General features: G+C 47.2%; 1 protein-coding gene across 1 annotated transcript in view; it reads left to right on the top strand.

The window, feature by feature from the left end:
- The window catches only part of KCNH3 (potassium voltage-gated channel subfamily H member 3), a 379,713-nt gene that overhangs the window by 131,574 nt on the left and 235,452 nt on the right, over positions 1 to 12,687 (top strand). Inside the window, exons 6-8 of the mRNA XM_069230614.1 lie at positions 4,123 to 4,280; positions 8,346 to 8,553; positions 8,778 to 9,035. Of these exons, the coding sequence (XP_069086715.1) occupies positions 4,123 to 4,280; positions 8,346 to 8,553; positions 8,778 to 9,035 (624 nt within the window). The remainder of the gene's footprint in view (positions 1 to 4,122; positions 4,281 to 8,345; positions 8,554 to 8,777; positions 9,036 to 12,687) is intronic.

The raw sequence follows: 12,687 nt of genomic DNA, 5'->3' as shown, positions 1-12,687 counted from the left end.
GATCTTTCTCCTTCCTGGCGGCCAAGACCTGGAACTCCCTCCCCACCAGCCTCAGGACCACCCAGGACCACTCCGCTTTCCGGAGACTCCTAAAGACCTGGCTGTTCGAGCAGCGATAACCCCCCCTTTTTTCCCCTAGCGCCTTGAGACCCGCACGGGTGAGTAGCGCGCTTTATAAATGTTAATGATTTGATTTGATTTAGATACTTTAGGAACTTTGAATGAAAATAATATCATGTACCGTCTTTGTAAAAATGGCAATAAGCTATTTTCAAAGTGGACACTGCAAAAATCAACAGTTCCTGGGGAGGTAAGTAAAGGTTAGATTAGGAGGTAAGTAAAACACTTACAAGTCTCAGTCCTGGGGCATAGGCAGCCCACCGTTGGGGGTTCAAGGCAACCCCAAAGTTACCACACCAGCAGCTCAGGGCCGGTCTGGTGCAGAGGTCAAAGAGGTGCCCAAAACACATAGGCGCCTAAGGAGAACAGGGGTGCTCCGGTTCCAGTCTGCCAGCAGGTAAGTACCTGCATCCTCGGGGGACAGAGCAGGTGGGTTTTGTAGAGCACTGGGGGGGACACGAGTAGGCACACAAAACACATCCTCAGTGGCACAAGGGCGGCCGGGTGCAGTGTGCAAAGCAGGCGTCGGGTTTTGTATAGGTTTCAATGGAGGTTTTCTTGGGACAGCTACGACCTGGGCAAGGTAGAGGGTCGTCTGGGGGTCACTCCTGCTTTGAAGTTCGGTTCCTTCAGGTCCTGGGGGCTGCGGGTGCAGTGTTGGTTCCAGGCATCGGGTCCCTTGTTACAGGCAGTCGCGGTCAGGGGGAGACTCTGGATTCTCTCTGCAGGTGTCGCTGTGGGGGCTCAGGGGGGTCGTCCCTGGTTACTCACGGGCTCGCAGTCGCCAGGGAGTCCTCCCTGAGGTGTTGGTTTTCTGCAGGTCGAGCCAGGGTCGTCGGGTACAGAGTGTAGAGTAACGGGCGGGAAACGTGAAGTCCTTGGAAGTTGCTTCTTTGTTGCAAAGAAGTAGCTGGTTTTGAACAGGGCCGCTGTTCACGGGAGTTTCTTGGTCCTGTAGTCCAGGGCAGTCCTCTGAGGCGTCAGAGGTCGCTGGTCCCTGTTGGATTCATCGCTGGAGCAGGTTTTCGAAATTGGAGACAGGCCGGTAGGGCTGGGGCCAAATCAGTTGTTGTCTTCCTCCTTCTCTGCAGGCTTGTAGGTCAGCAGTCCTTCTTCTTTCTTCAGGTTGCAGGAATCGGATTTCCTGGGATCTGGGGCCCCTAAATAGTGACTTTAGGGGTGTGTTTAGGTCTGGGAGGGCAGTAGCCAATGGCTACTGTCCTTGAGAGTGGCTACACCCTCTTTGTGCCTCCTCCCTGTGGGGAGGGGGGCACATCCCTAATCGTATTGGGGGAATCCTCCAAGCTCAAGATGGAAGATTTCTCAAAGCAGGGGTCACCTCAGCTCAGGACACCTTAGGGGCTGTCCGGACTGGTGGGTGACTCCTCCTTGTTTTTCTCATTATCTCCTCCAGCTTTGCCGCCAAAAGTGGGGGCAGCGGCCGGAGGGGAGAGCATCTCCACTAGCTGGGATGCCCTGGGGCGCTGTAACAAAAGGGGTGAGCCTTTGAGGCTCACCGCCAGGTGTTACACTACCTGCAGGGGGAGGTGAGAAGCACGTCCACCCAATACAGGCTTTGTTACTGGCCACAGAGTGACAAAGGCACTCTCCCCATGTGGCCAGCAACATGTCTGGTGTGTGGCAGGCTGGCAGAAACTGGTCAGCCTACACTAGAAGCCGGGTAGGTATTCAGGGGGCATCTCTAAGATGCCCTCTGGGTGTATGTTACAATCAATTGCACACTGGCATCAGTGTGCATTTATTGTGCTGGGAAGTTTGATACCAAACTTCCCAGTTTTCAGTGTAGCCATTATGGAACTGTGGAGTTCATGCTTGACAAACTCCGAGACCATATACTCTTATGGCTACCCTGCACTAACAATGTCTAAGGTTTTGCTTAGGCACTGTAGGGGCATAGTGCTCATGCACATATGCCCTTATCTGTGGTATAGTGCACCCTGCCTTAGGGCTGTAAGGCCTGCTAGAGTGGTGACTTACCTATGCCACAGGCAGTGTGAGGTTGGCATGGTACCCTTAGGGGAGTGCCATGTTGAGTTAGTCATTTTCTCCCCATCAGCACACACAAGCTGTGAGGCAGTGTGCATTTGCTGAGTGAGGGATCCCCAGGGTGGCATAAGACATGCTGCAGCCCTTAGAGACCTTCCCTGGCATCGAGGCCTTGGTACCAGGGGTACCAGTTACCAGAGACTTACCTGAGTGGCAGAGTTGTGCCAATTGTGGAGACAAAGGTACAGTTTAGGGAAAGAACACTGGTGCTGGGGCCTGGTTAGCAGGGTCCCAGCACACTTTCAAATCATAACTTAGCATCAGCAAAGGCAAAAAGTTAGGGGGTAACCATGCCAAGGAGGCATTTCCTTACATATGGCTATGCTAGAGACCTACACTGTTAAACAGCTGAGGGCGTTCTGCAGAGATATGGGTGTACCTACCCAGAAAGCCTCCAGGAAGGGGAAATTCCAAATGGCGCTGAGGACCTGGGCAGAAGCCCAAACAGAGGATGATGTTGAGGAAGAGGGTCTAGAGGATGGCCCCACAGAGGATTTTTTTGCCATCAGTGGATGAGATTACCGCTGCAGTTGTGCCCCCTGCCAAACCAGGGAGCAGTGTCTCTGATAAGGGCCTGACCACAGAGGAAAGGAGAGAAGAGAGGGAATTTCAGCTACCCTGGCAAGGTTGAAAATTGAGGCTCAACAGGAGGAAAGGAGGGCAGAAAGAGAAGCAAAAAGCAGCTGAGAGAGCCTTGGCTGAGAAAAAACTTTTGTTGGCTCATGAACTGAGTCTCAAGGAGCTGGATCTTAAGGCGAAGCAGTCTGAGTCCAGCAATAAGGGTGGCAGCATACATGCAGAAGCTGCCGGAGAAAGAAAGGTTTGTATACCTAAAAATGTTGTGTCCAGTTATGTGATGGGAGATGACATTGGTAAGTGGCTGGCTGTGTACGAAGTTGCACTAAGGGCTCATGGGGTTCCTGTAGAGTAATGGGGGGCAGCCTTGTGGTGGTATGTACCAGCTGTGGGGAGGGACACACTTCTTACACTTCTTACACTGGATCCTAGAGATCAAAACATATGCACCCATGAAGACCGCTTTACTTGCCAAGTTTGGGCTGACTCATTTCCCGGTTAAATATTTACTACATTTCTGCATAAAATTCACTCAAAAGCTTAGAGAAATGTTCACAACGTGTTGCCATCAAATTCTCGCGATATGTTCCCAAAATCCTTACAGAATGTCTAAAAATCTTCATGAAACTTAGCATGGTCATGATACCATCGGTCTTCCTGGATGGAGTGTGTAGATACAAATGTGCACTCTTTACAAGCTCTGCTTCTGGTGCATCTCAATGTCACGGTGCAACAAAGCTGAAGTAGGTGTGAAATCACTTGTCCCTTACCCAAGTAAATCGCCTAGCGATGCCAGGCTGGACTGCTCCATGAGGGGTTTAGCTTTACAAAGTGCTACATCCGAGATCAAAACTGATGACACCACAAGAGCATTAGCCACATAAGTTAAGTAACCCACACTTAGAGCTTTCCCATCTCACCGTTTTGTTTTATCCCAGCATTGCACAGCAATTAATTCACCAAACCATAATTTAATTGAATGATTACATATTTTTGACTCCAATCACCCCTACCAAATATTGATCACAATTTGTTTTCATTTTCTTTAAACAAATTCGTGACCTTTGGATTCCATCCAGTTGAACCGAAAGGGCAAACTTTATTCAGTCACTGCAACTTTCTGCAAAAATGACTGCTGCATATTTGGTTATTTGTGTGGATTTATCATTTAGCAGTGAGCCAGCGTATTTGATGTGCTATGATCATGACACTACTGTGTTAAAACCGCATCAAAAGATGGAAAACTTGGGGAACATTTCTGATGCCGGGCCTACCAGTCGGTAGAGTGCCAGTGGTCTAGATTTTCACATTGAGTGCCATTGGTCTAGATTTTCATATTGTTTCTCACTCCTCACACAGACATCATCCTGAATTTCCGCACCACCTTTGTCAGCAAGTCCGGCCAGGTGATCTTCGACCCGCGTGCCATCTTTGTGCATTACATCAGCACGTGGTTCCTCCTGGACCTGGTGGCTGCTCTTCCCGTGGACCTCCTCTACGCCTTCAAAGTGAACGTGGTGAGTATTGCAAGCATCTCTTCAGTCTGAGCCTCTTGGCTGAGTATGCAGTGTGTTGTTTAGGATTTGGTGTCTGGCTAGGTAGTACACACTACAGAATATTCCACATCACTACCAGGATAGTAGTTCTACCTTATTATTTCATGCTCCCTCTCCTCCCAATGGAAAAGCTTATAAAAGAATTATGCAGCAAGCCTGTAACTTCAAACTTCTTAGTTGGTCATGTTGAAGTATATACAAATGAACTAGGTTCAACAAAGTGGTGGGTCATTATATTGCAAGTAACATACGGCATGATAATAATATTGTATCCACTACATCAGCATAACTACTACATTGTGATATAACTACTATTCTTAATTCCACTTATACTTCCTGTCCATAGTAATTAGATCTGGAGCTAAGAATAGTAAACATATACTTACCATACAATTTAGGGGTATGCTGGTATATGAGTTGCAATGCTACTGAAGGTTGGTTATAACAACCAACCGATGTAGTGCTAAACAGTTGTGTGACAAACAAGCTAGCTCCAAGGCAGACAACATTTTCAAACTGCTGATGGGGACATTAGGCGAAAGATGATGTGAAAACCAGGACATATCCCTTGAGAATAGCTGCTTGACACGAGGGGTTTGTGAAGCAGTAACGTTTTATTCCAAACTTTTTCATGTGTCCTAACTTAACAATGGTAGCTGGGTCGGTGGCCTGATGCATTCACTCCAGAGATCTGCGTTTGACCTCATGGTCACAGGTTAGAATCCCGGGATGGTCCCCTCATTTTTTTCATTCTCCTGAGGTTGATAAAAGGAGTACCATTGAGTTGGGTAACAATAAACATCCGTATTTCAGTGCCACGAGATCCAAGACTTAGGTGAATGTGCACTTTACAAATGCATATGTTATGCTATGAAAAGGTAAAATTGCGAAAAAATGTGTTTTGCAGAAAATATTTTTAAGCCTTTTATCTAGCACTGCGCAAGAGGGAGTAAAAATCTGGACTCCAACAAACAGCCCAGCATTCTGTAAATAAGCAAACAGCAACACAACAACAATTTGCTAACTTAAATTTTTTAGTAATGTGCTGCCACACATTGCGCAACCTTTTGTCATTGTATGTTGTGCAACATCGGACAACCATGTCCCAAGTGCAAGTGTCAACACATACTGTTCGTCGATAGGCAGTTCCGCAGTATGCAGACACATATTGCCTATCATACACTGAGCGGCAACACTGTGCAACAGCCTGCTGTAACACTCCGTGCAACAATCTACTAACCCACCATGCACCAGTCTGAATAACCAGAAGTATGCACTGCAGCAATCTGCCATCACATGCTGTGCAACAATCTGCAAACACACATTGGGGCAACCCATCATCACAAGCTGTGCAAGAATCTGCAAACAAACAATGCAACAATTTGCAAACTCAAACTGTAGCCGTCTGCCATCACACATCGTGGAACACTTTGCAACCACCCAGTGCAGCAATATACCATTATTCACTGTGCAGCAATCTCCATACATATCAAAACAAGCTGGCAATGCTCCACAGCTGCGACAGTTTCCCCAGCACTAACTCTGAACAACCTCCCACCACACAAGCACAAATGTACCGCATCACTAATAATTGGGCTACATTTGAGGCATGAAAAAATACCCTATACATGATATGATGTCAAGTGAGCAATGGTAGCATCACAGAGGAGGAAAAACGAGCCAGCAGCAAGCGTCTGTCATAGGATGAGAAACTTGAATAACGGACGTAAAATAAATGTGGACCATGAAGTTTACCTGGCAACCTAGCTGGACGTGGAGGACCTCAAACACTCCTGCCTGCTAACCTTGACTAACAGGGCACCATGAAGGAACCATTCAGACAACGGCTTGGCAATGCATGTAAAGCTGGTAACAGGGTTGTACTGAGACAATGGCATATTAAAAAACAAGCATTGGCATAGCCAGTAGGTCTCGCATTTGGACCTATTGGCTTTATCAATGGTTTTTAGCCCTGCTAGTCTCCGATGCTGTGCCACATGACAAAAAAAAGGTGCTATGACGCAGCAGCATGTCATTTTGTATGCATGCGCAACTGGCATGCATGCATCTACAAAATGACGCAAGCGTTTTTTTAAATGTCAAATACACAGGGGTGGGCGAAGCAACAGAGAGGATGCGGCAGGGGGGAAGAAAAACATTGGAGACAGAGGCAACAGGTGGGATCAAAAGCAACACAGGGGGACAGATGCAACAAGCAGGGCCTGAGTTGTGAGGAGATGTAACTATCAAGAGAAAAGGAAGGAGCAGGTGGTGGAAAACAATACAGAGGGCAGGGGTGGGGAGGAGAAGCAACATGAGAGAGAGGAGGGAGTAGGTGGGGGAAAAGGAGAGGACGCGTGAAGAGAAGCAATGTGCACGAAAAGAGGTTGTGAGTGGGGAAAGCAACAGGGAGAACAGGCCTGGGGAGGAGAAGAAACAGGCGGGAGCGTGACGTGCAGCAGGCTGGGCAGAAGCACACGGGTGAGAAATAAACAAGGGGCACCAGAGAAAGCGCAACACGGAGGAGGTGAATAGAAGCACACGGGTGACTGACAGCAACACAGAGTGCGGGGGGAGAAGTACAGGAGGGAGACATCTGAAAAACATATGCACTCTCGTAGCGTGCTTAACAAAAAAATTAAAAAGTGCTTGAAAAGCAAGCAGTGGCAGCATAGAAGCCAGACAATCAAAAGAGATTGTGAAGGTTCTATGCTCCATAGGAGGGCCCAATAAAAGATTGACAAGCTGGGGCACAAATAAGATGCAGGCAAATGAGGACGACAGGAAAACCAATCAATGGTAAGCAATGGTCGGTCCAAGCCCCTGTATGTTCTTGGTAATCCCACAATATTTATTGGACAACCAGACACCTGCACTGACTAGTAGGCAAAACCTAAAAATGACAATATACTGCTTGTCAGGCATGAGTGAGTAAAACTGCAGAACAGAGGTGGTTTGCTGTGCTGAGCACCTACTAACATAAACTGTTAATATAACCACAGGTTGACATTGAGCGCTCTGGTCCTATGTTCAAAACAAAGTCGGAGCCTTAGACGAGATTCACAGAAAAATCGTTTGACAAGCATTTCAGGCGTTGCAGGAAGTCAGCTAGGAGCAGGGAACAGGAGGGTAGAACAGCCCCTGAGCTTCGAACATCACACAGGTGCTTGAAAGGTCAAAAGGTTAAGAATCACAAGACTCTCTCAGCTGCACAACTCTGTCTGGACCAACAGACATCTTCCTAAATGGTCAAAGGTTGGCCAGGATGCAGAGGAGACTTGTAATTATACAAGGGCCTCCCTAAACTCATAGACGTCTACTTGAGCTAGCATGGTCTCTAGTTAGTCATCTGTCAGTCTCCAAGAGTGGCTTAACTTCTGCATAAGTATCCCTCAAATCAGTATTCCTGATTGGTTTAGCATGTCCCTGAAATTTCAGGAGTCCAAAGAGTAGTCACAAATCAGACCGGTTGATCAAGAGACTCTGTGGTGGACAACAGATCTTTGATACTGTTAGTCAAAATTAAAATATGCATTGGCACCCATAGTGCAGTTTCAATACCAAAACTCCAAGACCACACCCTTAATAATTCTTCCACCACTCTACACTTCCTGTCTCTTTATCTGACTTCGGTAGGTTCTTTGTTATCCCTTATTTGTACCTTTGCCTCTGTTTGGCTTTCCTTTCATTCCCCCTCTCCTTACTAACTTGCTCAGTCTGCTGATAAAAAATACATCCACCTCCCCAAAATGAGTGCCAGTCAGCATCGCCTGAATCACTTTCCCAAATTAAGCACTTTCTCTCTCTGTCTTGACGCCCACCTCCTGCATTTGCCTTTTCCATTTTCCAAAGCATTAGCATCATTTTTTAATCTCACTCTTGGCATAACTCTCTCCATTCATTTCCTTACTTCACTCACTCACCCGTTGTTCCTTACTTGTACTCTAGCTTGCTCTCAGCCAGTCTTACTCAATCTGCCTCTCTCGATGTATCTGAAATGTCTCCTTCCTCATTGGGCTCTTACAGTATTTCGGGGCGCACCTGCTGAAGACGGTACGGTTGCTGCGACTCCTACGCCTTCTGCCCAAGCTGGACCGGTACTCCCAATATAGTGCTGTTGTACTCACCTTGTTGATGATCGTCTTTGCGCTGTTGGCCCACTGGGTTGCCTGCATCTGGTACTTCATTGGGCAGCGGGAGATCGAGAGTAACCAATCAGAACTGCCTGAGCTTGGTAAGCTGAGGGTCTGCACCCTTGACAATCACATTTCAGTGTTCATTTTGAAGGCACAATTTTACATTTATGTTGTAAATGAAAGAATCACCATAAAGTGTCAGGATAACAGGGCTTTGCTATTTTAAAACTTTAGAGTGTCCATTATGGTCGGGGTGTCAGTGCGGTTGGAGTAAGGTGTATGCTGGATGAACGCTGACTCTTTTTTTCCATATCTGCTACAGGTTGGTTGCAGGAGCTCGCCCGTCGTCTGGAGACACCCTATTACTTGGTGACGAAGAACAGCTCTGGTGAGGTGGACGACCAGGGCAACTGCACAAACGGGACCCGACCTGAGCTGCTGGGTGGGCCTTCGCTGCGCAGCTCCTATATCACATCTCTTTACTTCGCCCTAAGTTCTCTGACCAGCGTGGGCTTTGGCAACGTGTCAGCCAACACCGACACTGAGAAGATCTTTTCCATCTGCACCATGCTGATCGGAGGTGAGAAGGGTCCCTAGGGCGGGCTGTGAGCCCAAAAAGTGTCAGGTCCTTGGTGCAGAGACCAGTGGAGATTAGTGGACTTGGGAAGGAGATCAAGAACTAAGAAGGAGCTTGAAAATGAGGCAGAGTAAGAGAGCGAGACTAAAGTAGGTCCGATTCTTAGAGTTGGGAGTGAGTGGGACATGGACCTTGGAGTTGTGAGCAGGGTTGGGACCTGTGGAGTGACAGCATGGGTTGGATCTTATGGGTGAAATCAGGGGGCTTGACTGCGCATCTTTGTTGAGAGTGGTATAAGATGGGTCTGGAAATAGGATGACAGAATGGCTGAGACAGCGCACTTTGTAGAGGCTAGACTGTGGTGATACACAACCCTCAAAAGAGTGACCTGTCTGGGGACAACTATGCATACTGAAGGTAAGACAGCAGTGAGATCTCACAGTCTCTCATAATGCAATAAGATGTAAAATACTGAATTGGTTTACTAACAAATTTAAAAGCCCACAAATGTACACCTAACTTGTGTTGTGTCACACGAGCCCCCCACATCCTTTAGGAAACTAGGGTCTTAGAGTGAGAAAGGAAATTCCAATTCATGGGTTGGGTCAGAAGATGAAACAAGGTGTTTGAATCTGGAGGTAAGGTCCTGAGATGCAACACAGTTAAGGTTTGCAAAGATTCTGTGTGCATACAATCTCCTTTGTTAATACACAATCACTAGAAGGGCACATTTTTTAATATTACTCAGTAATACACCAAAGGCTATGGTCCTTTAAACCTATAGGTGGTAGATATTTTTGCAAAGCCTAGAGAGTGTAACAAGTAAAAGAATGCCACTGATGGAATAACTAAAGGTCTAAATATATATATTTTTTTTTTTTTTCAACTCTCGTACTTTCTAAACATTGCACCATCAACACCTTTGCAAATATAGGCCAGTCCGCCCGATACTCCTTCATGACATTCCATCTCAGAAGTAGTCCCTTGTCCAAATGCAGAAGGTACAAGAGGTGTGCATCATAGAGTCATTGCGTTCCCAGTAACGGTGTAAGTACTGTTCCTAGTAACATAGCTTGCACAACCGCTATCCCTGAGTATCCAGAGAGACATCCTGCCCAGTTTCTTCAACCTCATCAATTCGTGTAAGTATCTCCTGCCATGTCTGTATATCCTCCTCAAGGTGTTCATCCCTTCTAATCTGCCGTAACCATATTTCTTCTGCCACTGCCCATTCCTTGATGTATTTATGCCATCCCTGTAGGCTGGGTCCCCGCGTATTCATCCAGGCAATCGCCACCCTCCTCCTGGCTAACACCAGGGCCAGCTGCATAAATTTCCATTCAATTTTTTTAACCTTTTTTTCCTCAAGACATCCCCCAGAAGGCATTGAATGGGGGTCCGTTCAAGTCTCACCCCCCACTCCCCTTAAAGTATGGACCACAACCTCCCAAAAGCTTTGTAATGTGGGACAATCCCATGCTAAGTGTCTGAAGGTTGCGGGTTTCGCACTACAGCGTTGGCAACCGTCACCCCTGCTAGGATCAATTCTATGGAAGAAGGCAGGGTGACATATGTGCAATGTATGTAATTAACATGTATTAGTTTGAATCTAGCATTACAGGTCCACTGGCGGAGCAAGGCACATATTGCCTTCCACTGTGCCTCTTCCAACGGGGCGTTCAGTTTGATGTTCCATGCCTCTGAGCCCGCAAAACAGGACTAGTTGTATCTGCCACCATGGCCTTATATATGTGTGATATAAGCTGTTTGTACCCCCCATATTCCAGGAGTGCCCTAAACAGTACAGAGGAGGAATGCGCCTCCGGGTAAGTGGGCTATATCTCTCGGGCTATATTAAGTGTACTGGCATATGTTAAAAACTGTCCCGGTTCAACCTGAACGTATCCCGTGCCACCTCAAAGGCTGTAAAGGTCTCACTGGGGTAGAGGTCTGCAAGGGTTAAGCACACACCCTCTTGCCAGGGTCGAGCATCCACCGTGGAGGTCAAGTGTCGAAACGCTGGAAGATCCCAAAACTCAAAGTCCCACGCAAATGGTGTGCGGCGCAAGACCACTTTCACCGCCTGCTTTCACAGTGTTGCTGTATGTTTTATTATGTATGGGAGTGATTGTTCCACTCTACCCCTCGTATGTAGCAGATGTGCAAGGGTATTGCGCCGGGTGTCATCCCTATGAAGGTTTTTTTCCCAGTTGTTACCCTCCGCTAGCCAGAGCGCAGCGTACGGTAACTGGGAGGCTAAATAGTAGTACTCCAAATTGGGTAATGCCATTCCCCCCTAAGCAAGTGGGAGTTAAAGACTCCTGTGTCACCCTGCAGCGGTCCCCCACCCATACCAGGGACACCAGCTGGCAATGCAGATCCCTGAATACCGAGAGAGAGAGAGTGTGTTAATCAAATTCTGCAACGTATACAAGCATCGAGGCAAAAATACCATCTTTGCAACCGCTACTCGTCCTATTATTGATAATGGGAGGGTGTTCCAAAATCGCACTGAGCTTTCCAAGCCAGAGAGTACCCTCTCAATGTTAAGTTAATTATGGCACTGGACTGTGTGGGCCACCATAATCCCGAGATATCGGAAATGGTCAGTCTCCCAGCGCAGAGGCATGATCGGCAGTGCACCCGGTGGGAGCCGCACTAGTCAGGAGCAGCGAACGTGCACTAATTAAGTTGCATCAATTAGTGCTTGAGTCCTGCTTCACACAGGGAAACGGAAGTGATGCCAGGCATGCCTTGGTGAATTATGAGGTTGTAAAGAAGAGCACCACACAAACTAACAAATGGAGAGCGACAGGCGGGTTCCAAGCCCTTTACTGAACACAACAGCACCTTGCATACGAGACGCACGTGCAAGCGCATGCACTCGCAGGCTCGTCCCTAATGATTCAGAGCTTTATGTTTTTATTACATTGAACAGCCCTAGGACACATGCTTCTGACCTACGTAGGTCCACAATGCTGGACAATCTGGTTAGGTGTCCCATTACCACTTCATCCCTCTCGCCGTGATGACTCGCATAGTGAGTCCTCTGTGCCTCCAATCAAAACTCTTTCCAACTCAAAATTTCCTAAGCTCCTCCTTACCTCCTGTTCCTTTTGTGAGACTCTGTTGTTTACAGTTAAGGGCTTGGAGCCTGCCTGATGATCACCATTTGATGGTTTGAGTGGCACTCTTCTTTGCAGCCTCGTAATTTGTCAAGGTAGGCCTGGCATCATTTCCCTTCCTCGGTGTGAAACAGTGATCAAGCACTGATTGATTCAAATTATTTAGTGCCAGTCCGCTGCTCCCGACGTGATCGTGGTACTATTTTGCTCTTTTTAACTTCTACTGCTCTGCAAACAGTAGTCTTGTGACTGGCAAAAACACACTCTACAAAAGCTAACTTTCTTTTATTTTGCCAAGTCGTCTTGCCTTACTTTCCATGCATGTTTTCTTCAGTTTCTGCTTCTGGGCACTCTTTTCAAAAGATGACATCTTGTTCAAGCAACATTGTTTCCTTATTATGTGTAATTTATGAAATGATGCGTTAACACAGATTTGTTCAGTACACCCCAAACCACCCACTCCAATATGCCCCACTACAATCAACCCCAATATACCCCACTTTACCCCCACACCAGTCCACCCCACTCCA

Source organism: Pleurodeles waltl, chromosome 4_2 (genome assembly GCF_031143425.1).
Source record: "Pleurodeles waltl isolate 20211129_DDA chromosome 4_2, aPleWal1.hap1.20221129, whole genome shotgun sequence".
NCBI lineage: Eukaryota > Metazoa > Chordata > Amphibia > Caudata > Salamandridae > Pleurodeles > Pleurodeles waltl.
This window is presented reverse-complemented; position numbering and strand designations above follow the sequence as displayed.